The 27,116-nt window shown below is 40.3% G+C and overlaps 2 protein-coding genes across 7 annotated transcripts in view; both read right to left on the reverse strand.

Moving 5' to 3' along the window:
* Window positions 1-6,293, reverse strand: part of LOC143281011 (uncharacterized) — a 24,314-nt gene extending 18,021 nt beyond the window's left edge. For 3 of the 6 annotated variants that reach the window (XM_076585898.1, XM_076585897.1, XM_076585896.1), the window contains exon 1: window positions 6,096-6,290. In XM_076585898.1, the coding sequence (XP_076442013.1) occupies window positions 6,096-6,133 (38 nt within the window). In that variant the 5' untranslated portion in view covers window positions 6,134-6,290. Of the gene's footprint in view, window positions 1-399; window positions 541-6,095 lie in introns of those variants that run through there. The other 3 variants (XM_076585892.1, XM_076585893.1, XM_076585895.1) reach the window with 3 other exon arrangements.
* A 4,902-nt stretch (window positions 6,294-11,195) lies between these two features.
* On the reverse strand, window positions 11,196-26,504 carry LOC143281016 (thiosulfate sulfurtransferase-like). Its single transcript, XM_076585903.1, has 8 exons — window positions 26,394-26,504; window positions 24,541-24,712; window positions 23,238-23,439; window positions 22,666-22,761; window positions 21,603-21,744; window positions 18,874-18,963; window positions 17,324-17,448; window positions 11,196-15,292 (listed from the first exon to the last, which is right to left on the reverse strand). The coding sequence occupies exons 2-8, from the start codon at window positions 24,696-24,698 to the stop codon at window positions 15,218-15,220; spliced, it is 888 nt and encodes a 295-aa protein (XP_076442018.1). The 5' UTR covers window positions 24,699-24,712; window positions 26,394-26,504; the 3' UTR covers window positions 11,196-15,217.
* Between the last annotated feature and the right edge of the window lie 612 nt (window positions 26,505-27,116).

The following is a 27,116-nucleotide window of genomic DNA, read 5'->3' on the forward strand; positions in this document are numbered from 1 at the left end:
TAATATCGAATAATTCGGTACAATACATCTTGATTCACCAGATTGGAAATTTCTGTTGATAACAATGGCGATCATTTTTTTGTAATCAATATTAACATCATTTGTTTCAAAATCAAATGGAAATATAGGTATAATCTGGTCACTGGAGAACATCAGCGGTGTAATTCTGTGGAAATATAAACATCATAAACATCAGCCTTACATGTGACGTTGTCCCTTTTATAATTCAGGTTAAGAGGGCCGGTACATAATTCGTCTTAACTGCATCTGTCATTGACTGTGGGGTATGCCAGCAGTCATATTCATTTACAAAACAACCCCAAATTTGATGAAATGGTTACGCACAATATATATTAGGGATCGGGCAAACACGTAAAGAAATCAAAGTCCATAGCTTACAGCTGTCTCCCAGGCGAAGAAAGCTCAGTACAGAGGGTCCTGGTTTACATGACCAAAGAGGCGTGTTGCGTGTCTTGTACTCTCGATTGTAATTGAGTGGCAAAAACACCTTTCGAGTAGGACTAATCCACGTAGTCGCGGAACACCTGAAATTTCTAAACCGATCGATCAGTCTGAAACTAGGTGTGTATCTGACGTTTGCAAGATTTGGGGCAAGCTGCCAAGTAATGACCTTGACCTTTGACCTCTCACGCTGCTTATCACTCATAAAGGGGATGAGTAAAAAGACTTGATCATAACTTAAGTCACACCAAGTTTCATTCTGCGTCCACTTGTGGCAGCCGAGAAAATACCAACGATAATGTTTCACACACACACACACACACACACACACACACAGAGATCGCGCGAGCACGCACACGCGCACGCAGCACACACATACACAACACACATAGTTGAAAGAGAAAGACAGACATGCGCGCCCACATATTAGAAAGGCCTGGTCGGTATAACTATACTCATTTTGTTCATGTATGTGCTTCAAGATCAAACGAAATAAACATAAGGTATAAACTGCAATTATGTTTCAGTCTACTGTTTCACATTGCTTCAATTAAAGTTAAACTGTTTCGATTTTCCCACAGTATTGACTGCATATATATCATCTTGTTAGTTTACATGTTATTCATGAAGTCAGATCAGTGAATATACACGTGTTTCAAAGAGTAGGGTACAACATGAACCATCATCATCACCACCACAACCACCACCACCATCAACATCCAGGCTATCCACAGTCGTAGGTCTATACAAATACATACATCATATACAACTGGCACAGTCCTGTCTGTGTGTGGCGACATTATCATAACACCCGTCTTTGAAGTGGCCAGGTGCGTGCATGGTTGAATCACGCACGGGCCAGATATTTTGTTCTCCCTTCATTATTGATACTTTGAGTGGCGGTTAGTCTGACCGCCAGCTTTTCATGTGAGGTAATAAATCTTGTGTATAAAGCGGTACACTTTAGAAGCGCACGTTAAAGAACCAGCTGCTGCAAGACAGCTCTCTTTGCTCCAATGCCACATAAAAAAATAATAACGTGGGTAAATAAATATATTATTATTTTATTATGGTGCGACCTATTCACACAGACATAAAGGGTGCGGACGTCGGATTAAAGCAATACGCTCTCCCAGAATTGAGCAGTCCAAGTTTCACACGGAGAAATAAACAACGATTAACGGCGAAACGTTTAAGTCTGCAGCCGTTGAATAAATTCTCCATGAAAGAGTCTCCTTTACACTGACGGCTGAGTAGTGCGCCATACAACCCTTTGAACACACCGAGCGGTAGAGACTGGTATTACTACTAGTATCGGGGTGAAAGCGATTGAATAACACACAATATTGAGCAGACCACATATCCCTTCTTACACACCCCTTTTTAAATTAAGAAAAAAGAATATTCGTCACGTCAGAGATAAAATACAATATCAATAAAAACGAATAATGACCAACTTAATTCATCATTAGAAAAAAAAAAGAAGTTATATATGTCTCTTCTGTTGAAGTTGCTTTAAGTTTTTCGACAAACATTTTTTGTTGTGATGAGTTTCAGTTTCAGTTTCTCAAGGAGGCGTCACTGCGTTCGGACAAATCCATATACGTCACATCATAATCTGCTAGGCAGATGCCTGGCCAGCAGGATAACCTAACGCGCTTAGTCAGGCCTTGAGTTCTTGCGTGTGCATTTGTGTTCCTATTACAGTAGATTTTCCTTACAGAGTTTGGCGCTCTCGTTGCTATGGGTTCTTTTTCATTGCGCCAAATTCGTGCTGCACACAGGCCCTCGGTTTATCGTTTAATCCGTTGTTATGAACACCGTGTGATCAAATCTAGTTTTTGTCTTCCATTTAATTGTCTTGAAACGGAATGACTGAGCCTTTTCCTGCTCATGTATCCATTCTGTACACGTCAATTGTACTGCTGCACTATGCTGAGGGCAAAAAGAATCGAATTAAATTAAATCGAAAGACTTTGTGATGATATGTTTCAAACACGTATTCTAAAAACAAGCTGATCTGGGTTCAGTTGAATGCTTACCATAAAAGTAACTGAAATATTTTTTAGATGAATAACATATTTTACCTTTCAACATCGGTGTGAAAAAACGTTTCAGCTGAGAATTTTGTGACATATAATCTAAGACATGACACCAACAGATGGATTGTTTTTACATACAGATTTATAACAGCAACTAAGATTTAACTACACTATAATCCACTCCCTCCCCCCAGCTTCCATCAAAAGCCGCTTAATCATGCTCGCACGCACACACACACAAACGTTTGTACACGCCGGCACAAACGCTCACACACACACACACACACACACACACACACACGAGCGCGCAGGGAAACAATTATCCCGCCTACCCCCATTCGTCACTTTCATGTTGACACCAGTAAACACACCAGCAAGCAAAAACAATATAGCACACACTCAAAACACACCTGTCATCACAGTAATGAACAAATCACTGACGGGCAACTGAACAAAACACACAAAAAACATTACTTGAGCATATCATTCATCACTTCAGCAAGAGCAGATGGGGAAAATGATTTTTTGAACAATTCTGTACTTTCCTGTCAGCAAGAAGTAATCATTGTTGAATTAAGTGGATGGGTGGAGTCACTGAAAATTTGGTGTGCTTTCGAACAAAGCGGTTTCGTACAGGTTGCTGATATCTTGCTGGGGTTGGCTGTACTTGGACCGATTCCCAAACCAAGTCGTAATAATGAAAGCCTGGAAACTTTCAACCAAACCTCTGTAGTTCAGCTCCAGGATATGTATTGACTAACATTAAAACGTGCTGATAAAGTCTCTGGTATCGGTTTGATCGTCATCAATGTGAATCTAACAACGAAACAGTACCAAACAGCAAGCGTTCCCAATCCCTCGCAAAGAGAATTTCAATGAATTATAAATGACTGATTTTTGTATTCCTTTCCAGTCTTGTTTGGAAGAGCGGGTTTGTATCAAGCCTCACCGGGCAAGCAATCATGCATGCGTGCATGGCTGAGCGAGAAAGTAAGCTGTTGAGTGCGTGAGAGTGTTCTTTCTTCAGTTTAATGTCTGCTTTTTACTCTGTATAATGTATTTGCGCTCTGTATAATGTATTTGCGCGCGCGCGTGTGTGTGTGCATGAATCCATTCCACCTTCCGCACGACGACATATTGTGATAGTAATTATTTGATGAAGCTTCTCAACCACTGCTTGGCTGGTTGATTGGTTTTGTCGTACACGGAGCACAATATATTATGGTATACCTACAGACTGTGAGTCTTGTTATAGTGGTGAGACAGAGAGAAAGATATTTATCTCCAGCCTCTTCTGTCTGCATGCACATAAGTGTACACGTGTATCACACTAATACCCGAACACACACGTTTTCTTCCGCACGCACTCACTCACACGACTGTGATCTCAATCATGATATTAAACAGCAAACAAATGTTAGTGTTGCTCTCGGTGAGATTGGCGAGCACCTTCAAGCCATTTCTACGTAGCGCTTCCCACCAAACTGCAAAAGGTGATTAAGAAGTTCAGAGAAACAAACCCACAAACTTCCCCTTTAAGTGGTATTCAGAGTCTGTCCATGTACCCTTCATTTGCCACGTGAATCTATTTCATATATGTACGTGTGTGTGTGTGTGTGTGTGTGTGTGTGTGTGTGTGTGTGTGTGTTTGCGTGTGTGTAATAATGAGACAGGGAGGAGGGGGTCGGGGGAAGGGGGAGTAGGGGGGGGGGGGGGGGGCGGATCTGGCGATGATTTCAAAAGGAAATTTCGATAACAATCCTGCTAACCGGCCAGATCATAAAGCACAGTAAGGGTTCATTCCATGATCAAACTGATCGGCAGACTGTGGTGTGCCGATCACACACTATTCAGGCTGTGAACGAGACGAGGCAAGCAGAAGTAGTGGCCCCACAATACCCAAAGCGCATGCTGCAAGTCAAAGAGGGAACTGGTGAAGCTTCCACACACGCCTTCGCGAAAGGGGGCCGTGTTCCACCCACTTTCTGACTGGCTGGGAGTTCAGTCTGTTGACCCCTAGCACCCTGCTCTTTTCTGTTCGGTAATCGCTCAGTCGGAGGTACGATTGCTTTTTCCACAGTGAAAGAGCGAACTACTTTCTTTCTTCCTTTCTTTTTCTTCGTTATTTTTTCTCCCCTCCCTCCCCGTGTTATCGGCGATCGTTGTTAGCAAGCCAGCGACTGCCCTTCGGCGGTTGTCGGAAGGTATTGGGTGCCGTGTCTAATCACTTGTGTGTCGTCGATTTCCTGACATGTTCCGGTGGTTTGGCATCCTCAGCGATAGCTGTTTCATCAACTGGAAATCCCGGTTCAGTGCAGGACTAATGTGTTAAAACTCTCTCTGTGTCTCTGTCTCTGTCTGTCTCTCCTCCGGCCTCTCTTTCTCTCCCTCTCCCCCTTTCGCTCACTCTGAATTTCAGAATATGTATGACATATGCACATAACGACCATAGACACAAACGGGCAAAGACATAGGCCTAAACACACAGACAGAGAGAGAGAGAGAGAGAGAAGAGAGAGAGAGAGAGAGAAATGGAGAGAGAGAGAAATGGAGAGAGAGAGGGGGGGGGATTAGGTGGAAGGCCCTGAGATACATGTTTACATATAATACAGGTCAGTGGAGAGAGGTAAGGTGGACAGGTTCGAGAGCCATTCGAAACGACAGAAGATCGGCGGAGAATGGAGAGGCGTCACTATAAAAACAACGGGCAGGTAGAGTTGGCCTACCGGTAAATGGACCGAGTTCGCACGCTCCTAACCTGGCGTAGACAGGTTGTTCACTGACCTGAACGTGGGTGTGCATAGGTTCAGGAAAGGGGATATGACTGACTAAGTCTGACTGCCAAGTATTTAGATCGAATCTTTGCCCATTCAACTTACGGGTCTAAAAGTCTGGCAGAAAAGACTATACGAGAGACAGCACTGTGACTATGAAGGGTGACTCACAATATAACACGCCCTTAAAAGTTAAAAACCTATCAGTGACATGATGACACGAGGACTCTATTTGCACGTATTTATTTTCAATCTGTTATAGATGGCATCTTTAATGTTGAGGTACTGACGGACATCTGACTCAGGGATAGACGCCGCGCACGCGCGCGCGCGTGTGCCGGTGTGTGCGGTGTGTGTGTGTGTGTGTGCGTGTCACAGTGCGTTTCGTCCGTGATAATGACATTGAAGCAGGCTGTTAATCTTCAATTCGTGTGATGTCTGCTTCATGGGTATTGCCAATATACTGTGGCTCACACAACAGTAAATTCACTGTATATGTTTATTATTTGACACTGCACTTTTGTTAGTCTGAAATATTATTTCGATCAAGGCGTACTCTGGCCATATCAAAGTAGTTACCATGGCGGAAAACACCTCCTGCGTTATATTTCACGCTACATTTATGATAATCTTAAACAGAAAGGAGAAATGAAAATCACTTTAAAAAGTATACAATGTTTTTTACTGAAAAATACCACCACCTCACCAGCTATCAAACTGAGCAGTTACATTTATGTGGTTCACTTGTTCGATGGCAAAGAAGTGAAGAAGGTATAAAAAAATTATATATAAAAAAACACCAAAAAAACAAACTTACTCTTCGTAGAAGTCAAACGAAGTTCTGGCGCGTCGCATCTTGTCTGTGTGTCAGTGTTTGACTTTTCCCTTCAACTGTCGTCTGCTTCTCTTGCAGTCGTACCTTGCAGGGGCAGAAAACTTCAGTCACTCAAGGGACGTAACTGTACAGCGACGGCGGCCGTTGCCAAGTAGCGGGTCTTCTAATCTCGCGCTGTGCCTCTGTTTCTGACGAATGCTTTTCATTAATACTTCAAATGCAATTGGCAGTGTGTGGGTTGCACACGATACACGATATGGTGTGTGTTCGTGTGTGTGTGTGTGTGTGAGAGGGGTGGGTGGGTGGAAGCGTGCGCAGTGCACTGAGTGCGTTCGTGTGTGTGTGTGTGTGTGTGTGTGTGTGTGTTCCCTATCGTTCAGTATCCGGGGCTGGAAACTCTTGCACTCGCGGGAGACTAACTCGGTGGCACTGAGAAACAGAAAGCTTGGCCACTCAGCGAGATATTTTTAGGCCACTCCAGTCGACAGATCTACCAGAGGTCATGCAGGTCTTAGTACAACTTGCACTGAGCAGTCGTAACACATTTTCTTATAGCTCTAACTTCCTTCCACTGATAAAGGTGGCTGATACCCCTCCAACCCCCTCCCCCTCCCCTCCTCCCCCCTCCAACACACACACCCGTCCCCCGACTCTTCTCTCTCCCTGTCCAGCACCACCCCCCCTCCCCCCCGGCAGACACACACTCCCCTGTCTTCCATCACAATTCAGCGTCAGTCAGAAAGTGACTGCATATATGACTGTGCAGTTTCATGCATCTTGTACTTTGGCGGTTTTTATTACAATTTTTATGTAAGATGGCATATTGAACAGTTATAACTAATACTTTCCTTTCCTGCAGTTTTATACACTGGCTGGCACATAGGCCTACACACACGCGTGCTTGTGCGTTCCGAGCACACAGACACAGGTATACAGATACTTGAGATACACATGCACTCACGAAAAGCGCATGTGAACTAGTGCATGCGCGCACACACGCAAGCGCGCGCACACACACACACACACTGGAAACAACACACACACACACACTGTAACTAGTAAACAACCGAGTCCACGTGGATAGACTTGTAACATCGTTGTTAATCTTTAAGTCTTCTGACCAAGTGGAAACTGTGAAGTGCGCCCCAGTCCTCGGATCATGACGAGCGACTGATGTATTTCCTGCATAATGGTTGTAACCCTCCTTCAGTGAATCGTCAGTGCGCACTCACCTCCGTCCCTTCATATGCAAGCACAGTTGCACTGTTACTTCTCTCGTTCCGTTTCAGGTTAAATGAAAATTCGGCACACCCGGCATGTATATTAATGAACGAACACACACACACACATTCTCTCTCTCTCTCTCTCTCAACACACACACACACACCCACACACGCCCCTGCCCTATTTCAATCCTCTCACCTGCCTATCTCCCACTCTCTGATTTCTGTTGTCCCGTATATAACGCCTGACTGAGCACGAAGCTCTCTGGCTCTTTCACGCTTGAAAAACAAATCACCATGAAGAGCAGTTTCTCTCACTCCCTTACTTGTACAACCTATTGGGGGCCTATCACATAGTTTATATTCTTTGTTCTGAACGTTTGCTGGTGCCGGGTCTGAATCATGTGTTACCCAATGAAGCATGACTGCAATTACAATCTTTTGCCAGGATAAAAGGTGTGGAATAGGAAACATCTTGGGTCAGAAGCAGTGAGAGCGGAAAACTTCATGGCAAGTGAAAAATCAGCACGCAAACATGATCGAGACATTTGAGTTATATGTTCTGGCTTAAGTTATTGATCACGGGTCTGCTTTTTGTACACGTGTGTGTGTGTGCGTGCGTGTGTGTGTGCGTGCGTGTGTGTGTGCTGTCGCTCGCAGTGACAATGACCAGCTAATCCTTGATTTGTTTATGTTCACACCCATTGAAAACCAGCCCACGTTCCTGTGAGGCGGTTCTTATTGAAGAGTCACAGTGGGGATAATCTGTCTGCCCGTATCCACGATTTCCCGTCACGATATTTTGACTGATCTCGATACAGTCTGATTTTTATGGAATTGTGTTGGCACCACTGATTTATTGAAATACGCACAATGTCCCAAGAACTGAAAACAGTCAACAGCAGGGGAGTCTCAAGTTGAAAAAATGAACGACAACAAACACCTTTGTTTCCATCAATTACGTGATCAGATTTAGCATCAAAATTTGTGCAGTCAGCATGTATGAAACTATCACTAAACCAATGAAATAAAAGATAATGTCTGTAGTTTTCTGTTGATTAAAAAACAGAATAAAAATGAAAAAAACATTTTTTAATGTGTAACAAGACCCCGGCCCCATTAATCCGTTCATTTCCGTGTCTCAAAAGCTCAACAAAAATGGGTTTGAACAAACAATACTAGTTGTGGGTTATTATAATACTTGCAGCAACAGAACAACGTTCGATGACAATGGCAACAGCTACAATTAAAGAGTCTTGTTGTCTTTTATTTGCCAATGAACATAAGCTTATCAGAAAAGCTGTTGACAGATACAGCAGTCTGCTTCGAATATGGGCATTACAGCCGTCAGTTTTGCTTGTCGCCGACTTCAATTCAATGAACACGTCACAGCAGAGGATCCACAAAGCAAAATAATCCCGACAGAAAACTTTCGCTTGCCTTTTTGAGCAATATTCCTCAGTGCAGGTGCAACTCATCACACCCGACTTAATTTTCCTGTCTTTCCTCCCTGCGCGCGCGCGCGCGTGTGTGTGAGTGTGCACGTACGTGCGTGACTGCGTGTGTTTGATGAAAACAAATGTGTAAGTAAACACATAACAGATAAGAACGTAAATAATTATGTCCATGGGAGCGCGCGCGTACATGTCATACGCGAGATGAGATCTAATCAAACGTGTGTGTGTGTGTGTGTGTGTGTAATAATTTGTGTCTTCATTGCTTTGTATCTCAGAGTATTTTGACTTCAGACGTTCTTTCAGCCCCTGTGATCTTGTCTCGTGCAGTTTCCGTTTGGTGTCCCTCCTCTTTGTAATGTTATTCCACGTTGTGTCTCTCGCCCTTTCTCATTTCATTTCTGAAGCCAAGTGACCAGGTGAAAGGTGGCAAGATGTGGGAAAGTCTGTCCTTCTCAAGAACTTTTAAAGTGATTTAAGTTCGACCTAAAAGGTCTTCTATTTGGAATTTTGAAGAGTCAGTCTTTACGCCTGTGTCCTGTCCTTTCCTGGTTTTCCCGAGTTTCAGAGACACACGTACTAGGAGTAAATGTGGTGGTCACTGCTTAATCCTGCTCCCTTTTAACTTTCACATCTTGCAACGAGCTTCATCTCCTACCAGTGATGATGTGATTAATCTGGTTGTGGGTCCTACCATCTGCTGATGTCCACATCATCTTGTGGATGTTATTGGGTCCCTTCAGTATGACATTAATTTTGATTTCCTCAATGTAAACACACACATTCGATGACATATATTGTCATTCAGTGAGCCACATGACTTTCTACCCATGATCTTTCATTTTTCCTCCATTGTTCTCTCCCACTCTTGCACAGTCACTTGAAACAAGCAGCATGTCATCATCATGATGGAAAGAAAAAGAGGGAGAAGACTGACTGACTGAGACTGAGACATATGAGAGAGACTGATTGAGCAAGACAAACAGACAGAGATAGAGATAAACAGAGAAACAGAGACAGACACAGAGACAGAGAGAGAGGGAGAAACGATAAACTATTTTTAAAACTGTGACTTTGTACCACATTCGATCCATTACATGTGGCAGAGGTGAAACGATATCTGGCTGAATGGAAAACTGTTTTGTGTTAGAACATAACATGCTGCTGCTGACTGATTTCAAACCACCTACAAAATCAATAATCACAGGCTTTGTTTCTCACGTTCCGTGCTCCGTATTTCACCCTCTCTTCTGTGTTGTGCTTTCAAACCTGTTTGTCTCTCTCTTGAATAAAAAATGATTTACCAGTCATGGGCACAGACTGCTGGAGTTTGTACAACAGCATGATGTGCAGTGTGAAAAAAATCCCCCCTCTACCTTTCCCCAAACAAAAACTGGAATTTGATTTCATTTCAGCTGGTACAGTCATGCCAACGATTCACAGTCATGATACAAAACTGTGTGATGTGAAGTGAGCAACACATTTTTTAAATGCCGTTTATGCCCTATCTGTCACTGACCACAAGAAATGCCCAAATCTGGACTGGTCTAAATCCAATGCAACACAATGCCAACTTGCAGCACAGGAAAGGACCGACTCATCAAAGTGATCAATGGCCATACGAAGTAGTTACTGACTCTGAGGTATTGTACTGTATTTCTCTTTTTCTCACAACAGATTTCTCTGTGTGAAATTCGAGCTGCTCTCCCCAGGGAGAGTGTGTCACTACACTACAGCGCCACCCATTTTTTTGTATTTTTTCCTGCATGCAGTTTTATTTGTTTTTCATATCAAAGTGGATTTTTCTACAGAATTTTGCCAGCAACAACCTTTTTGTTGCCATGGGGTTTTTTTTACAGACCACCACTCAAGGTCTAGTGGAGGGGGAGAAAATATCGGCGGCTGAGCTGTGATTCGAACCAGCACGCTCACATTCTCTCGCTTCCCAGATGGACGTGTTACCTCTACGCCATCACTAAACCACACATGTTTACCATTATGCCCTTTACTAGCTTAATCTTTGTGTTCCATTTAGTGCATGGGGAGAAAAACACTTCCAGCTGATACAGACAGACTGGCACACATAGTGTCCCTCACTGCATATTTACCATTATGCCCTTATCTAGCTTAATCTTTGTGTTCCACTCAGTGCATGGGGAGAAAAACACTTCCAGCTGATACAGACAGGCTGGCACACACAGTGTCCCTCACTGCACAAATGCTTCCTGCTGTCTGTCACTCCAGCCAAGTGTGTCCCAATCATGATGGCAAGTGACCAAAATGTATATGAACAAACCAAACTCAACAACAGCAAAAGCATAAACCTGAAAATTCATGCCAGTTTGGACTGCTTCCAGTCTGAAATGATTGTACAAGACCTTCAGCATGGAGACAACTGTTTTCACTCAAAAATGAAGAATTTATTTTCTGCTAACTGATTATATTTCTGATTCCGTTTAAGTGAAATCCATCTTAAAACATAATGGAACAATCTATGGCTGCAAAAGCAAAAAGCTTGCACATATATTCTGCTAAGTAATCTGTCATGATTTTAACTGTCTGGATAACAAAAAAAACCAAAAAAACCATAACATCACATTACTGTAAACAATGTATAAAACATTCTGAAAAAAAATATCTGACAATGTTCTTTCAGATCAAGACAATAAAACTAGTTTGTCTCTCTTTTAAATAATGAATGATTTACCAGTCACAGACATATATTCTGACTGTTAGAATTTGTATGGCAGTGATGTGCAGCGTCGAAAGAATCCCCCCTCTCCCTTTCCCCAAACGAGAATTGGGAACCCGTTTTCATTTTAGCTGGTACAGTCATGTGAAGTGATTCAAAACTTATATGCTTGTATATATATTCTGTTAAGTAATTTATCATGATTTTAATTGTCTGGATAACAAAAAAAACCCAAAATATAACATCACATCATTGTAAATAATGTATAAAACATTCTCTCTGAAAAAAAACAACACCTGACAGCGGTCTTTTACATCAAGACAATAAAACAGAAAACAAAACAGGATGACAGAGTATCCAGTTTCGCTTACTTTACCTCAGAGCCCAGCCGACAGCACAGCACCATATCAGGGCTAATGATAATAATAATAATAATGGTATTTATATAGCGCTGAATCTTGTGCAGAGACAAATCAAAGCACTTTCACACCAGTCATTCACACGCATGCATAACTCTAAAACTAGAGAAACTGAAGACAAGGAAGAGTCAGGGAAGGGAGGCTATTTTGCGAAGAGGTGGGTTTTAAGGCCAGACTTGAAAGAGCTGAGTGTGGTGACTTGACGGAGCAAAAGAGGAAGTTCATTCCAGTTGCAAGGTCCAGAGACAGAGAAAGAACGGCGGCCAACAGTCAAGAGCTTGAATCTGGGTATGCGTAAACAGAGTGGATCCGAAGCTGATCGTAGTGAGCGAGATGGAGTGTAGAGGTGAAGGCAGCCACAGAGATAGGAAGGGGCCGATTTGTGAGGACTGACTTGCATTGTCCATCAAAGTGCCCAATTTGTCAGACAAAAACACTGGGCACAGTTAGTCACATTACAGCAGCTTCACCCACACTCTGTCTCTGTCATGGGTCATTCCACTCATTCCTCACAAAAGGATTTTTTCTGAATTCAAAATAATCACATACTTTTACATACAAAATCAGAAGTACATAAACATGCACAAGCAGCTACAAAGTCCTATTTGTCCGTTCCATCCGCCAGGACACAGTGGTAGCATCACAGATAACTAGAAGCTCGAGAGTTTAATCACCATCTTAAACCTCAATATTTTGGTGGATTTGTTCCTGTAATCAGATATTACCTGAAGCTGAGAACTCACAGCTTAGCGTGCTGTGGGCTAAAACTGGAAGACTTGAACTACACAGCTGAATGTCACGCATTTCATATAGGAGTCTTAGTGATGCTCAAAAATTTCCTGACAAACAATGACCTTAGCTCAGCTGTCTGCACCTCAGACTGGATAAAAAAGGGCCAAACAGTTGAGTTTCATTAACTTCCAGGATATATCTTAGGACAAAAAAAAAGGGACCATACAGTTTAGTTTCACTCAGTTTCTGGATACATCTTGGGAAAAAAAAAAGGACCAAATAGTTGAGTTCCAAGTACTTCCTAGATATATCTTGGAAAAAAATGGGCAAACTGTTGAGTTTCATCCACTTCCGGGACATATCTTAGGAAAAACGGAAGGGGACCATACAGTTTAGTTTCACTCACTTTCTGGTTACATCTTGGGTAAAAAAAAAAGGGATCAAACGGCTGAGTTCCATTTACTTCCTAGACACATCTTGGGGGAAAAAAAGGGATCAAACGGCTGAGTTCCATTTACTTCCTAGACACATCTTGGGGGAAAAAAAGGGATCAAACGGCTGAGTTCCATTTACTTCCTAGACACATCTTGGGTAAAAAAAAAAAGGGATCAAACGGCTGAGTTCCATTTATTTCCTAGACACATCTTGGGTAAAAAAAAAAAGGGATCAAACGGCTGAGTTCCATTTACTTCCTAGACACATCTTGGGTAAAAAAAAAGGGATCAAACGGCTGAGTTCCATTTACTTCCTAGACACATCTTGGGGAAAAAAAAGAAATCAAATAGTTGAGCTTCATTCACTTCCTGGATATATCTTGGTGATAAAATTAATCAAACTATTGAGTTTCATTCACTGGGGCTCTTAAGGACCTGCAAATCATGACCCCAGTTTTAGTTTCCATCTTGATTTCTTTTTTAACATTTGAGTTAGTATACGGGTGTTACAAAAATGCATGTGTCAAGGTTTTCTAGGCTCACAGGCTTTCATTGGTGGACTCCTCTTCACCCAGAGAGGTTGCTGACAACTGGACTCAGCAACAAAGCGGTGCTGTCACTCGTGGACCTAGCAAGGCAGTGATTCATATATATGTTAATCAGCACAGGCACTACTGGATGTAATCCACGTAGCTTAGCAGCAGTGCAAGATCTCCTTTGGATGTGTGGCCAAAGGCAATTTGACACTGATGGCTTCCTGTGACAGCTGGTACCTGGAATGTAACGGAACCAGCCTGATGTGACGGTCTGTGGGGAGATCATAATAAAAAGTGGGAGAAAAAAATACAAATACTTCAGCTTTCATAATAAAAAAAAAAAAAAAAAAAAGAAAAAAAAATGTAAGTGGGAGAAAAAATTACAATCAGCTTAAATACACAATTTTCTTCTCTTGTGTTCGATCAAAATATGTCACAAATGAAACATCACATGCCTCAATCTTGTTGAACACTTCAAAAACCTACTTCTGAACCGGTCAGGATTTCAACACAGCCTCTTAAACATCACATTTACACGTTTGTTTCTAAACCAATAATGCACTAAATCTCAGCCAGAGCATGAGTGAGGCCTTGGCAACTGCAAATGTTAACTCATGAAATGCTGAAAAAACAAAAAAATCAATGTATACTTAATTCATCAACAAAAGCAGGAATGAAAAGCAGTATAATCCCAAATCAAACAACACCATAACAGCAAACAGAAAAGGCTGACTGGTAAGGCTGGAGATACAGCCTTCTTGTAAATATGAACTAGTATTCATCTGAGTAACATCAACATTTTGTCTTTGATTTGTGCGCCAGCATTGCATGCGAGATCCTCCATGATCCAGTTCATGTATGACACAGTAATTGCACCAACCTAATACAATTTCAAAACAAGCAAGCAAACAAATAAAACATGAATATGACTTGTTATTCCAGGCTAAATGCTATCCCAACACAATGGTGTTACAGTTATTACACAGCATGCGTGAAGACCCAATGGTGATTCTGTGTGTGCACGTCTGGTCCTTGATGTCTGTGCTGGACAAGCTCTTCTTTGATTTATGTTGGTCTAGATTAATGCATCTGCCTAGGAAGCGAGAGAATCTGAGCACAATGATTTGAATCCCAGTCGCCAGTATTTTCTGCCCTCCACTAGACCTGGACACTAGTTATTCAGATAAGACGGTAAATCGAGGTCCTGTGTGCAGCATGCACTTAGCACATGTAAAAGAACCCACAGCAACAAAAGGGTTGTCCCTGGCAAAATTCTGTAGAAAAATCCACTTTGACAGGAAAACAAATTAAATTGCAGGCAGGAAAAAAAAAAGGTGTCGCTCTCATTGTAGCGATGCGCTCTTCCTGAGGAGAGCATCCCGAATTTCACACAGATAAATCTGTTCTGACAAAAAGAGTAATACAACACAATACAATACTATCTGTACATGTGTGAGAGAAATAACAAATCTGCACAGAGCACCAAGGCACTGGAGGGGGGTGACTGGCCCACAACGATTGTCCCTACTGATCCAAACAGACTCCACACAACACTGTCCAAACAGCACCCTGGGCAGTGGAACAGTGCTGAGATGTCAGTACAGCTGTGGTGCCTCATTTCTTTGCTACCTGGTTGCCTGTTGCTATCTGTTCCGGTTTTGCTCGCTGGCCCCATTCCCTAAAAGATCCCTGAGGACAAACCAGAGACAGCAGGGAGTAAAAAAAAAAAATTAAAAAAATGCATTACGGAACACAAAATATACACTGTGCATGCATTATAGAGCAGAAAACATACACTCTCAAGCACCTCAAGCCACCTGCTGTCAGTGTCTGCACATGCAGAAAGGTCTTCACAGATAACAAGATGCCAGTGACCATGACCACATAATTCAACACAAACAACTTTGTACTGGTGTCAAGATGAGACAGATATCAAAGTATAATGCATCATGCCCAGCTTGTAAAGTGCAGGCACTGGAGGAAAAAAGGGAAAAACACTGGATGCTTCTAACTGGATCGAGGCAGGAATAAACAGGTTTCAGTGAACACTGGTCTCCAATGGGTTTGATAACAATGTTCACAACATTTGAACAAAAAGTAATCTGGCTTTTTTTCTTTTTTTTTTTTTTTTTTTTAGGTGAACATTTTACAGGAGAGGAATGACAGCAGAAAAACAATGCAAACTGACAACCCAGGCTGCAGCTTCTTTTGCGTCCATTTTTGGGAGTGAGCATTCTGGGTATGCTCTTGTTTCTACAACCCACTGATTACAGGATATTCAACATGCATATCTTATCTTCTGCATGCGTATGCACACAAGCACAGTTCAGGTGTGCACATCTGTTGACATGGGAGATCAGAAAAATCTTCACGCATAATTCAACAAGTACCATGACCAAGATTCAAACCCGGGACCCTCAGATCAAAAGCCCCAAACATGAAGCACTCGGCTATTACATGTCAGGATGTAGCTGATCAGGGAAAGCACACTGTTCCGTTCACTGCAGTACTTGCCAGCTGAGAGGGCATACTATACAGCAATGACAATCAATTTGCTCTGCAAAAACCATTCTGGCTTGACACACAACTGGACATGTATTTTATTTACTGAGTGCACGATACAGCTACAGTTCAGCAGAATGGGCCATGAATGATATTCTTGCTCCAGATTAAACAAAAATCTGCATTTCTTTTAGGATTTAGAATTGGAGTTGACACACGGTTCAAAATCATGTAAAGATATGGGGATTTAAGGTCTATAGTTTCAGTTGAGCCTTTCACTTCTAAATGCCAATATATCCGAGCTTTAGTAGTGAGTGAGTTAACAGTCCAGCTATTCACATAAGCATGTTCACTTCCTCACAAATGACAACTGCCTTGATGCGTTTTCAAAGCAATGACAAAACACATTTTAGCTTGATTTTGAGGCATTTTCTGTGTAAAGAAAAGGTTGTTAAGCCTGTCAACATGGCTGCCAGGATGAACAGCACTGAAGAAGGGGCCAGAATTCAGTTTGATTTTCCACATAACGTCGACAACAGCAACAACAAAAATGTGACAGAAAACAAAAGTAATGTTGTTTTTGATTAAATGAAGTGAATCTGGTTATCCCGATGATGATTACATGCTGCAAAGTACATCAACAGATAGGGGGTGGGGTCATGGTGGAAGTAGATGTAGAAACCTTCATTTTATGGTTTTTATGTACTATGAATACCTCCAGATAAAAGTTTTAAGCTGAAACACTGTTTACAATTAATTTTTGTGTTGTAATATTGTGTGATGGGTTTACAGGTGAAAGTGCGCGTGCGTGCGTGCATGCGTGCGTGCGTGCGTGCGTGTGTGTGTGAGTGTTTACTTACAGTATTCATGTTTTGAGCAACATGACAGTGGATAAAAACAACATAATTGCAATTGGTTGTTGTGTTCAATACAATTGCAAATATTTTAGCATTATTTACAAATATTTTAACACCATTTCCACTGGTTAATAAGACAAAACCAGATCTACAAGCACATATGTCTACCCCTCTCACTGTTCCTCCCCCCTCTCTCTCTCTTTTCTTACCCTGATTTAATACTGGTCTGTTTTTGGTGTGTGTCGAACGAATGAAGCAGGTATTTCTTAAAAAACAACATCATTTAACCTACTTTGTAAACTGTGAATTGTGCTTTGAGGAAAAAAAAATAATAATAAAGAAGACAAAAAAGAGCACATACGTTATAGACAGGGACGACCTCCTTGCCCAGGATGTGGGCGGCAGCAGCCAGTCCACAGGCTGTCATGCCCCTCAGGCAGGTGGCCACCAGCTTCTGTCCCAGGTCCACTCCAGCTGCGTCAAACGCTGCCAGCACAAAACACAATCCGCGGATCTACAACCATGCAATCAGGAAAACTTGCAGCGCAAGGCAAACATTGTATGATAAACGCAGACTGGACAGGACAGGAATTCAGACCCCTTCCGTTGCCTGCACCAGTAGGTCACGTCACAGTATGCGTAATCAAACCATCGTCTGAGTGTAAGCAAAGACTGGAGTCATCCTTTGCACGTATAAGAATCGTCAGTCATATGTCTGCAAAGGCTGGATTCAGTCTTCAAAAAGTGCAGAAGATGGTGGAAGACACTGGCGGAGATTAACAAAAATAATTAACAGTCTTCACATGTGCCAAAACTCATTCAAACATTGGCAGAAGTAGGGTCTGACAATACAAGCATTGGCACAACATGACCTATCTTGCACATTCATTTTGTACATTTAATCTGCATTAAATGTCCATCTTCCAATAATAGTTTTAGTCATTAAAACTGGTATGGTTTTAATTCTAAATACTTGTCTGGATTTTTGAAACTGTTCACATTTTGTGAATTTTTCATCTGAAAAGGAAGCGACTTCTGTATTTGTAAAAATTATATACTTAAAAAAACCCATGATATTAGCATTGTTTTACTTATATTATGTATCATTTGTTTTGTTTTATTTCGTTATTTCATTACTTACTGTTTATGAATGTAATTTAATACAATTGACAATATGGTTCATGTTAAAATTGAAGTGCAACGTTGTGAGCACAGTACAAGCTTTAAGCTTGTTGATGCTCTGTTGTCTTTGTTTGTATTGTAATCATGTGTACTCTTGAACAATTAAAGATTATTTAAACCAAAAAAACCCATCAAGATTGGTATACACATAATATAGATTGGTGTATGTATCTGTCTATTTAAATGGCATCATATGATATCACTTTTCTCTTGTAATAGGGTGGCAATATCTAAATATACCATTCCTGATACCCCACTCACTACAGAGCTTATCAAAACAGTCAAAAATATATGGCCTTGATTACAAGACTCTTTCTGCAGTCAACACAAATCAAAGCATACACAAGTGAGAGAATGGCCACTTAACAGTAAACACACAATCAAAACGCACACTCTGAACTTCACAGGCATAGACAAAAACATTTCTTTTTTTTTTTTTTTAAACTAGATAAAAAATGATGATGACAATTTAAACAAACTGAAACACTGTGTGTCCTCATAAGTGTTCAGTATAACAAAGTATCCTTCTGTTAGTTCATCAGCAAAACATTTAGACACACCATTGGAGAATAACAGAAAAGCAAGTAGATGACACAAACATTTTTTTGGAGTTACGTTTCATCTTCAAAAATGTCCACATGCCAAACAGAAAACAGTCTTTGAACAGTATATCCTCTTCCTTTAAAGAATCACTGGAGGGAAAAAAGGAAATATGTATTCATTACATACCACTTTTTAGTTCTGCAGCTGGCTTAAATGTGCCATCTTCCTCAAACAAACTGGTATAAGGGATATTCTTGGAACCTGGTATATGACCTCCTGCAAAACAAAACGATTTGTATTGTTTCAGACAAAATTCCTAATTTCATGTTGGGTCTCCTAATTTTGTTGACGGGGCAAGGGGGCGGTATCTCTAATAAAACATGCTTGAAAAAGACAAGCTGCATTTTCTCTTCAGAGGAACAAATGCACATCATGTTTTATATATTAAAAAAAAAAAAAAAAAAAAAAAAAGCACCAAAGTCACATTACAAGCTGTCTTTAAAAACAAACGCAATGGTGACTGTCATTACTGTATTTGTCCATGTACAAACAAAATAATCTGTCCACTGATCCCCTTCTATTCCTCAATGTTTGTTTCACTTGTTGATAATCATTTATGAATACTCAGTTGAGGGTGCCAACAGTGTGATTAGATAAGTGGACACTGGTTGGACACGTTTTGATTTACATGCAGATGGTCTTCTATGATTGGCTGAAAGCATATGGTAAGAAGACACAAAACTGATTCAATTTCTCACATAATTCCAACAAGCCTGATGTAAAAGCAAACCAGTAAAAATGTTAAGTCCTTTTTGAAGGGAGGTAGTGGGTGAGAAATTAACTCACACAGAAATGTTTAAGGTAACATTAAGGCTAATGAGTGTCTTATTTGCAGGTTAGTAAAAGCACAGTTGGGTTGATCAAAACAGACCAGCTTAAAATGATCTCCCTTCTCTCAGTGGTTGCTCTCATTGGTGAGATGATGGTAAGACAGCGGAAGAACGCAGAGAGAATCAGTATCAGTATCAGTATCAGTAGCTCAAGGTGTCACTGCATTCAGTCAAATCCATATAGAGACTCAATATTCAGGAAAATAACCAATAATTTCACAAAATGTTTCTGCACATGATTTGCATCAACATCAACAAAATGAAAAATAAAGCTGTAACAATCATTATAACTTAACATTTTTCCTACTCCTCCCCTTTTTTCATTTTAAAATTCTTTTTATCAGACCATATAAACACAGCCACACTCACACTGTATACATGGTGCGATATGTAGACTGCTAAATAATAACTATACTGACTCTTCATTAGAACATGAAAGATTTCAACTTTCCATTGCAAACACTACAGCTTTTGACATGAGGGCATGATCATAACTTGATGTCTTTCTTTTGGAAGTGTCAGCTGAAGTGAATGCTCACTTAGCAACTGACCAGGTTCCTCATTGCAGAGATTCAGGGCAAGCTGCAGAAGTTCACATTCCTTCTCTCCACATCCCTGACTAAAAGCATGGAAAAGCTCAGCAACTGTAAAGTCATGTGTTAAAGCGCAGCACGTAAACATGTATCACACCATCAAACAATGATTGGTGGTCAATATGCAATAAAGGGATGGTTCTCTGTTTTCCATGCTTTACAAAAAATAATGTTTAGTATAAAACTGGTAACATTTTGTATAAAAAAAAGAAAAAAAAAAGAAAGAAAAAAGAAAAAAAAGAAAAGAACTGACTAAAAATAAAGTAAGTGATTATTTGAGGGTCATTGCTTACCTTTACCAAGGAGAACTACAATTATATTAGGATCAAGTGCATCTGGAATGGACCTTATTCTGCCAAAATTTAGACCGATGCTTTTGCTACTATCAGATATACCAATGATTAATGTTATGTTGTTTGTTAAATCAGGCTGAACACTATCTTCCAAAGCTAAAGAGAGCATGACACAAATATAAACTATGTTCCACAGCTAAAGTGAACATGTCATAAATATAAACTTTGTTCCACAGCAAAAGTGTGCATGACATAAATATAAACTACGTTCCACAGTTAAAATGAGCATGACATAAATAAAAACTATTTTCCACAGCTAAAGTGTGCATGACATATATATAAAATATGTTCCACAGCTAAAATGAGCATGGCATAAATATAAACTATGTTCTACAGCTAAAATGAGCATGGCATAAATATAAACTATGTTCCACAGCTAAAGTTAGCATGACATAAATATATACTATGTTCCACAGCTGAAATGAGCATGACATATAAAAAAAACTATTTTTCACAGCTAAAATGAGCATGACATAAATACAATGTTCTACAGCTAAAGTGAGCATGATATAAACTATGTTCCACAGCTAAGATGTGCATGACATAAATATAAACTATTTTCCACAACTAAGGTGTGCATGATATAAATATAAACTATGTTCCACGACTTTAGTGTACATGACACAAATACAAATAAAAATACAAACTATACATTCCGCAGCATAAGTGTGCATGATTTTATTTTAACATAAACTATATTCCCTAACTAAAGTGTGCATGACATTAAATTCAAAAACTGAAAATTGTAACATTATAAACAAACCTTTACCTCCTCTCCTGATTTTTCTTCCGATGTACAACTATACTGCAGGAAAATAATGTGGAAAAACTAATAAGACATAACTGATACAGAAATTCAAATCTACATCAATCATAAATACATTAAAAAACAACAACAACACATAAACAAATATAACAATGGAAACAATAAACAGCTGCTATACACTGATGTTCAAAATGGATTTTTTTCTCCCTTTCCAAATTTTATTTTCTTCACACCATGTCAGCACAAGCTGCAAGTGCTTTTGCAGGACCGGATTAGTCCGAGGTGGTGTGGAACACACAGATCAGTACTTTACCTCGATCCTCATCTTCTGAATTCAGGAACATGTCAGAACCCCTGGCATCTATGAGCAGTTTCTCACGGGTCTTGAGATTCTCCTCAATGTCCTCAAAGTTTTGCAACAGTGATGGGTTAAATGCTGGTTGGAAACTGGACCGCTGCAACACATTTCATTCGGAATATACTTATACATGATATATATGTGTGTGTGTATATATATATATATATATATATATATATATACATATATATATATAAACATACTGACCACATAGAAATAACAACAAACATTATTTTGCTTAAACCTTTTTTCTGACTTTTTTCTGCCACAGCATTTTCATGCGTATTCTGCTGAAACCTGATTAATGACAGAGAGGAACATCATGCCAAAAGTATGATCCGTGTATGTGGCAGTATTCTGTTAGCTTTACTCATAAGACTTGAACTAGAAACAAAAAGGAATTTTTTAAAATCTTGTTTGTGTGTTCCAGTCCTCATTTGTTGTCCCATGCAGACCAAGTATCACTGAAATATGGTGTTCTTGTGTACTCCATCTTTTGATTTACAAAAGAAGACGAAAAAAAAGTATATGTTTTGCAGAAAATCCTTTCAGATGATGTTGGCAATCAAAAGAAAAATTTCAAGCAAAACAACTTTATCTACAGCAAGCATTACAACTAAAGGATTGTTTTTTTTCCTGACAACATGTGTATTATATAAATAATTCTTTCTTGATATGTGTATGCATATATTTGTGTGTGTGTGTGTGTGTGTGTGTGTGTGTCTGTCTGTCTGTCTGTGTCTGTATGTGTGTGTGTGTGCGTGCGTGTGCACACGCGTGTGCGTACATGCATGTGTGCGTGTATGTATTTCTGTGTGTATGAGTGCACAGTACCTGCATATGTGTGCACAAGTTGAGGCAAGACGGTAATGATAAAAAAAAAACCCACCACCAATGTTGAGCAGAAAAACAACAACTATAAAACAAATACAGAGAAATAAGCAGATGATACGATCACAACAGAATTATAGAATGCTCACAACCACTTATTCTACTACAGTAGCGGTATCCCTCTGACCTTTATTTCTGGGATTTCTGAGCTCACTTCAAACCCATCCACCAGCCATTTGTCAAAGCCTCCATCCAGCACAGACACTTTAGTGTGGCCAAACAACTGGAACACAGGTATCAAGGTCATAACATTGTAAACTAATTAACAGGTGATCACATTGTACACATGAAATGTAGGAATGAATGGAACAAGTTGTTTTTTTCATTTAAACAGAAGCCATCACAACTTGGATTGCAATAATCTTTTGAACATTAACTACCCGCACTTGTACACGATTATGCCATGTTCATTCCAAGGCCATGTCTACAAACAACTGTCAGTCACTGGAGACAAATTTGTCCATCAAAAATGAATGATAATCCATGTCAGTGTGTTTTCATCTGAAAGTTTTATCATTCACACAAATGGCATTGTTCAATAAACAACAAACTTTCAGATTTCACACAGAAACACACACACACACACACACACAGAAGTGAATTACAGGCATCAGATTCATTACTTCAAATGAGACATACACATTTATGGCAAGAAACAAACAAGCACAACGAAAGCAATGAATAAAACAAAACACTCACCCGGAACAGCCACCATGTTTTTAATGCAAAGGCAATGTTGGTTCGATCATAGGTCACAACATGAGTGTTGTTGGAGATGCCCAAATCTTCAGCATAGTCCTGAAATCGGTTGACGTCAGGTACTGGGAACTTGGCAAGAGAAGACGGAGATGATGGACACACCTTGTGGAGATTGAAGTGGACAGCATGAGGGATGTGAGACCTGGAAGGGTGGAGTGCTATCAATCAAACTGAGATGAAATCTTCTGATAAGAAGAAAAGTGCACTAAAATACAATTTATATGCTCATCCACTCATGCACATATGCATTATCAATTCTGCCTTTCTGCAAAGGCATTACTCAGAGGCAGCTCTAAATTTTCTATGTAGCTGGCAGTGCTAATCAGTAGCATACTACTCAGCCATACATATATACACATATATTTGTGTGTATGTGTAGACAAGCAATAGACATTATCAATCAAATTAATGGCATCATCTAAAAACCAATGATGTGCAGACTTCTTCTACATGGAAAAGACTCTTTCTGGGCTTTCTCAGCTGATTTCAATGACTGAAGAAATATGCTGGCCAGACTCAAGACTTGTAAGAGATAGCTGAAAGGTAAGTACTACATTTTCATGAACTGAAACAATGTTCACAGTTAAGTGCTTGGTATGCGTTTTTGTGCCGTCATCAAATAAGAACTCCACATGCAGTGATTGTCATTGTGGGACTACGTATGCAACAGGGCTTCCATACAGCTGATGCACAAACATACATCACCGCCACAAACCTCCTTTACATTCATCTTGTGCTTAAGATTCACTTATAAAAATTTCTGTGTGTTGGTCAAGATATCCATAAAAAATTTTTTTTTTTTTTTCATTCCCTATCCACCCCAAGCTCTCTGAGTGATTCAATCACTCTACTGAATAAGAGAGTCGGCAGTAAATTAAAACCCCAGTGACGTTACTGGATACTGGAGACTGCCTGTCACATTACATCTCTGCCAAAAATAGCTAACACATACTGATTAAGCCCCTTTGCTTAGTTATTCCTCCATGATATGCACACGCATTCCCAAAATGACTAACTTCCATTCATATATATAAATTATCATTTATTACCGTTGTATTTCTCTTTCCTGTAAATAGCTTTGTAACACTACCCCATGAAACAGGGGTGGTGGTTGGATGTACAGTCTCTGTCTGTCATAACACCCTAACATTCAGCTGGAATTCTAAGAATTACTTTATCAATTTAATAAACTAATCAAAAATATCTATAAAAAAAAAAAGAAAAAGAAAAGATATTGACTCACTGTAAATAGAATTCTTTGTACCCATCCTCCGCTGGGTCAAACGTGGTTGAAGCATCCAGAATCCGCAGTGCTGATGATTTATGAACGCTTCCCAAATCAAACAATTGATCACGAAGCCAATGAGTTGAAACCAGTGTGCGGAACCTTGTGATCGTCATCCTCGCAGCAAAACCTGCACACAAATGATAAATCGCATAAGCAATGTTGTAAAGTTAAAAATCATATAAAACAGCTCAAAATTAAAACCACTTAAATTACATTTATCTATTCATTACTGTATATGCACTTGCCTTTCAGGTGCATCTTTGAATTCAAATGATCAGTGAGGATTTGAAAAGTATCTCAAGAGATACAGGATTTGAAAGATGGAAAGGAGAAAGTCATCATTGTCTGGTAGATATGTCTCTGCAAGTATTGAGTGTTTTATTTTCTCTGCCATCATTTCTCTGGTATGTGTTCAACTTAAACTGCTGATGATAATGCAGAGCACCTTATACAATTCCTTTTCTACAATCACACACAATTAGTCAACACCTTTTAACTAACGCTAATATATAGGTAATTTGTGAAAATTTTTAAATAAATGGGGGTCTGGATCTGGGTGAGAACACTGCTGAAGCCAAGACTGACTATAACTGCAAGGGGGGTGGGAGAGGTTTGCGCACAGGAATAGCCTAGTGGTGTTGACTCTGGGCTGTTTGCCTGAAGCCAGCTGACTTGATGTTGTCTTCAGACAGATTATTCAACTCCACTGTTGTTCTCATAAAAAGGAATATTATATTGTTCAGTGTTAGACGGTGGCACTACAAAAAATATGCTATTGTTAATAGCTGAGTATTCAACAATGTTTTGCATGATACAGTCACAATAGCATCAAGGCTGCATATGGTGGTTGCTTTATTTATGTTGTTTTAAAACCTATCTGATGGGACTGCTGCTACTGACCCCTCCACCACTCAAGTGAAGAAAGTCAGCCTGAGGCCTCGACATCTGTCTTGTAGGCTATGTAACTGGAGGCCCTGCAGCATGGTTGTCATATTGCTCTCTGCCTTGAGCAGTAGTCCCCTGTTAAGAAGCGGGCAGCACGATGTTGGACGCACTTGCTCTAGTCTGTCGGATGTCGCCTTAATGGTATGGGTCCATTACAATCACCCCATATTTAATGACGGATTTAATGAGGGCGAGGTATGCAGTTCTTCTGCTGTGCATGGGACACTGGAGTAGTTTACGCTACAGGAAGTTTAAGGTGATGTTTGCTTTCTTGGTGGCATGTGTGCCAAGTTCATGCCATTTGAGGTCATCAGATATCAGGGTTCCTAAGTATGGGTTTATGTCCACTTCCTGAAGTATGTTGATAGGAAAAACAAACAAAACTGCAAGCAGGAAAAAATACAAAAAAATGGGTGGCGCTGTAGTGTAGCGACGCGCTCTCCCTGGGGGGAGCAGCCCGAATTTCACACAGAGAAATCTGTTGTGATAAAAAGCAATACAAATATATCAGTATCTAGGTTGTACATGAAGGTTGTCTCCTTCATGCTGAGGGCGTACAATGACAAATATTTCTAACCATTTCATGAAAATTTCAACCCCTATCCTTCTGGCTGCCATTCTCTTTTGTAAATATCAGAAATTACAAAACTACGCATGAAAATGCCATCAACTGTAATTTTTTCCCCTGGATGCCCCATAAAATAATGGGTTAACTACTGCACAAGCACTTTACCAAACAAAATTGTTCGGCCGTGCGCGCTCACGCCCTAGCGGAACTCCCTTGCTTTGCTTCAGATAATACTGGCTACAAATGTATTCACTATTTTATCCGCATTTACAGACAAGAGTGTGTAAACACTTACCTTACGCCACTGCTCAAAGAACTCACTGCCAACTTTCTGTCTGGAACGATTAGTGACCTTGACATACAATCAACATCCGGTTACTCCACCTCGCTCTGTTGTTCGTTTCGTTTTTGAAATTATTCTTCCTGTCATGAAGCGTATCACGATGTCCTCCTGTGGAAGGCAAACATCTAGTTTTACAGACGATTTAGAAAGCTTTTACACCTTACGGAGAGTTTTTTTGTTTTGTTTTGTTTTGTTTTTTTGTTTTAGTTGTTGTTATTTTTTGGCTTTTTTGTTTGCTTTTGTTTTAAACAAGATAAACGATCGTGAAAAGGTAGACTGGTTGCGCATGCGTTCGGAACCTCACACTTGTGACCAACTGAGACATGACATGGCCCTAGTGAAAAGGCATGGACACCTCACTTCGAGCAAGAGTTCTGTGTGTGGCCAACTTATTGCAATTGTAATGTAATGTGTTGTACTGCATTGTATTATAGCATAGACATTTTACATTCTGTATGTCTTTGACACAACACACACACACACACACACACACACACACACACACACACGTACACACACACACACGTACACACACTGATATGCGCGCACGGACATGTGCACACATGCACTGACGCACGCCAAACACACACTAATACACTCGCACTCTTACTTTTGCTCATCGGATTTCCGTGTCGTCGTCAGTGGCCGGAGTAGGCCTGTCAGCTAGCACCTTTG

The sequence above is a fragment of the Babylonia areolata genome, chromosome 4 (genome assembly GCF_041734735.1).
Source record: "Babylonia areolata isolate BAREFJ2019XMU chromosome 4, ASM4173473v1, whole genome shotgun sequence".
NCBI lineage: Eukaryota > Metazoa > Mollusca > Gastropoda > Neogastropoda > Buccinidae > Babylonia > Babylonia areolata.

Excerpts from the sequence above, each read along its gene's own strand:
- LOC143281016 (XM_076585903.1), bottom strand. The coding sequence starts at position 24,698 with ATGACGATCACAAGGTTCCGCACACTGGTTTCAACTCATTGGCTTCGT. Across the intron at positions 21,745-22,665 it reads CAGAAATCCCAGAAATAAAG|CGGTCCAGTTTCCAACCAGC; the intron begins GTCAGAGGGATA and ends AATGTGTTGCAG. Across the intron at positions 15,293-17,323 it reads AGGTCGTCCCTGTCTATAAC|GGATCTTTTAGGGAATGGGG; the intron begins GTATGTGCTCTT and ends GTTTGTCCTCAG.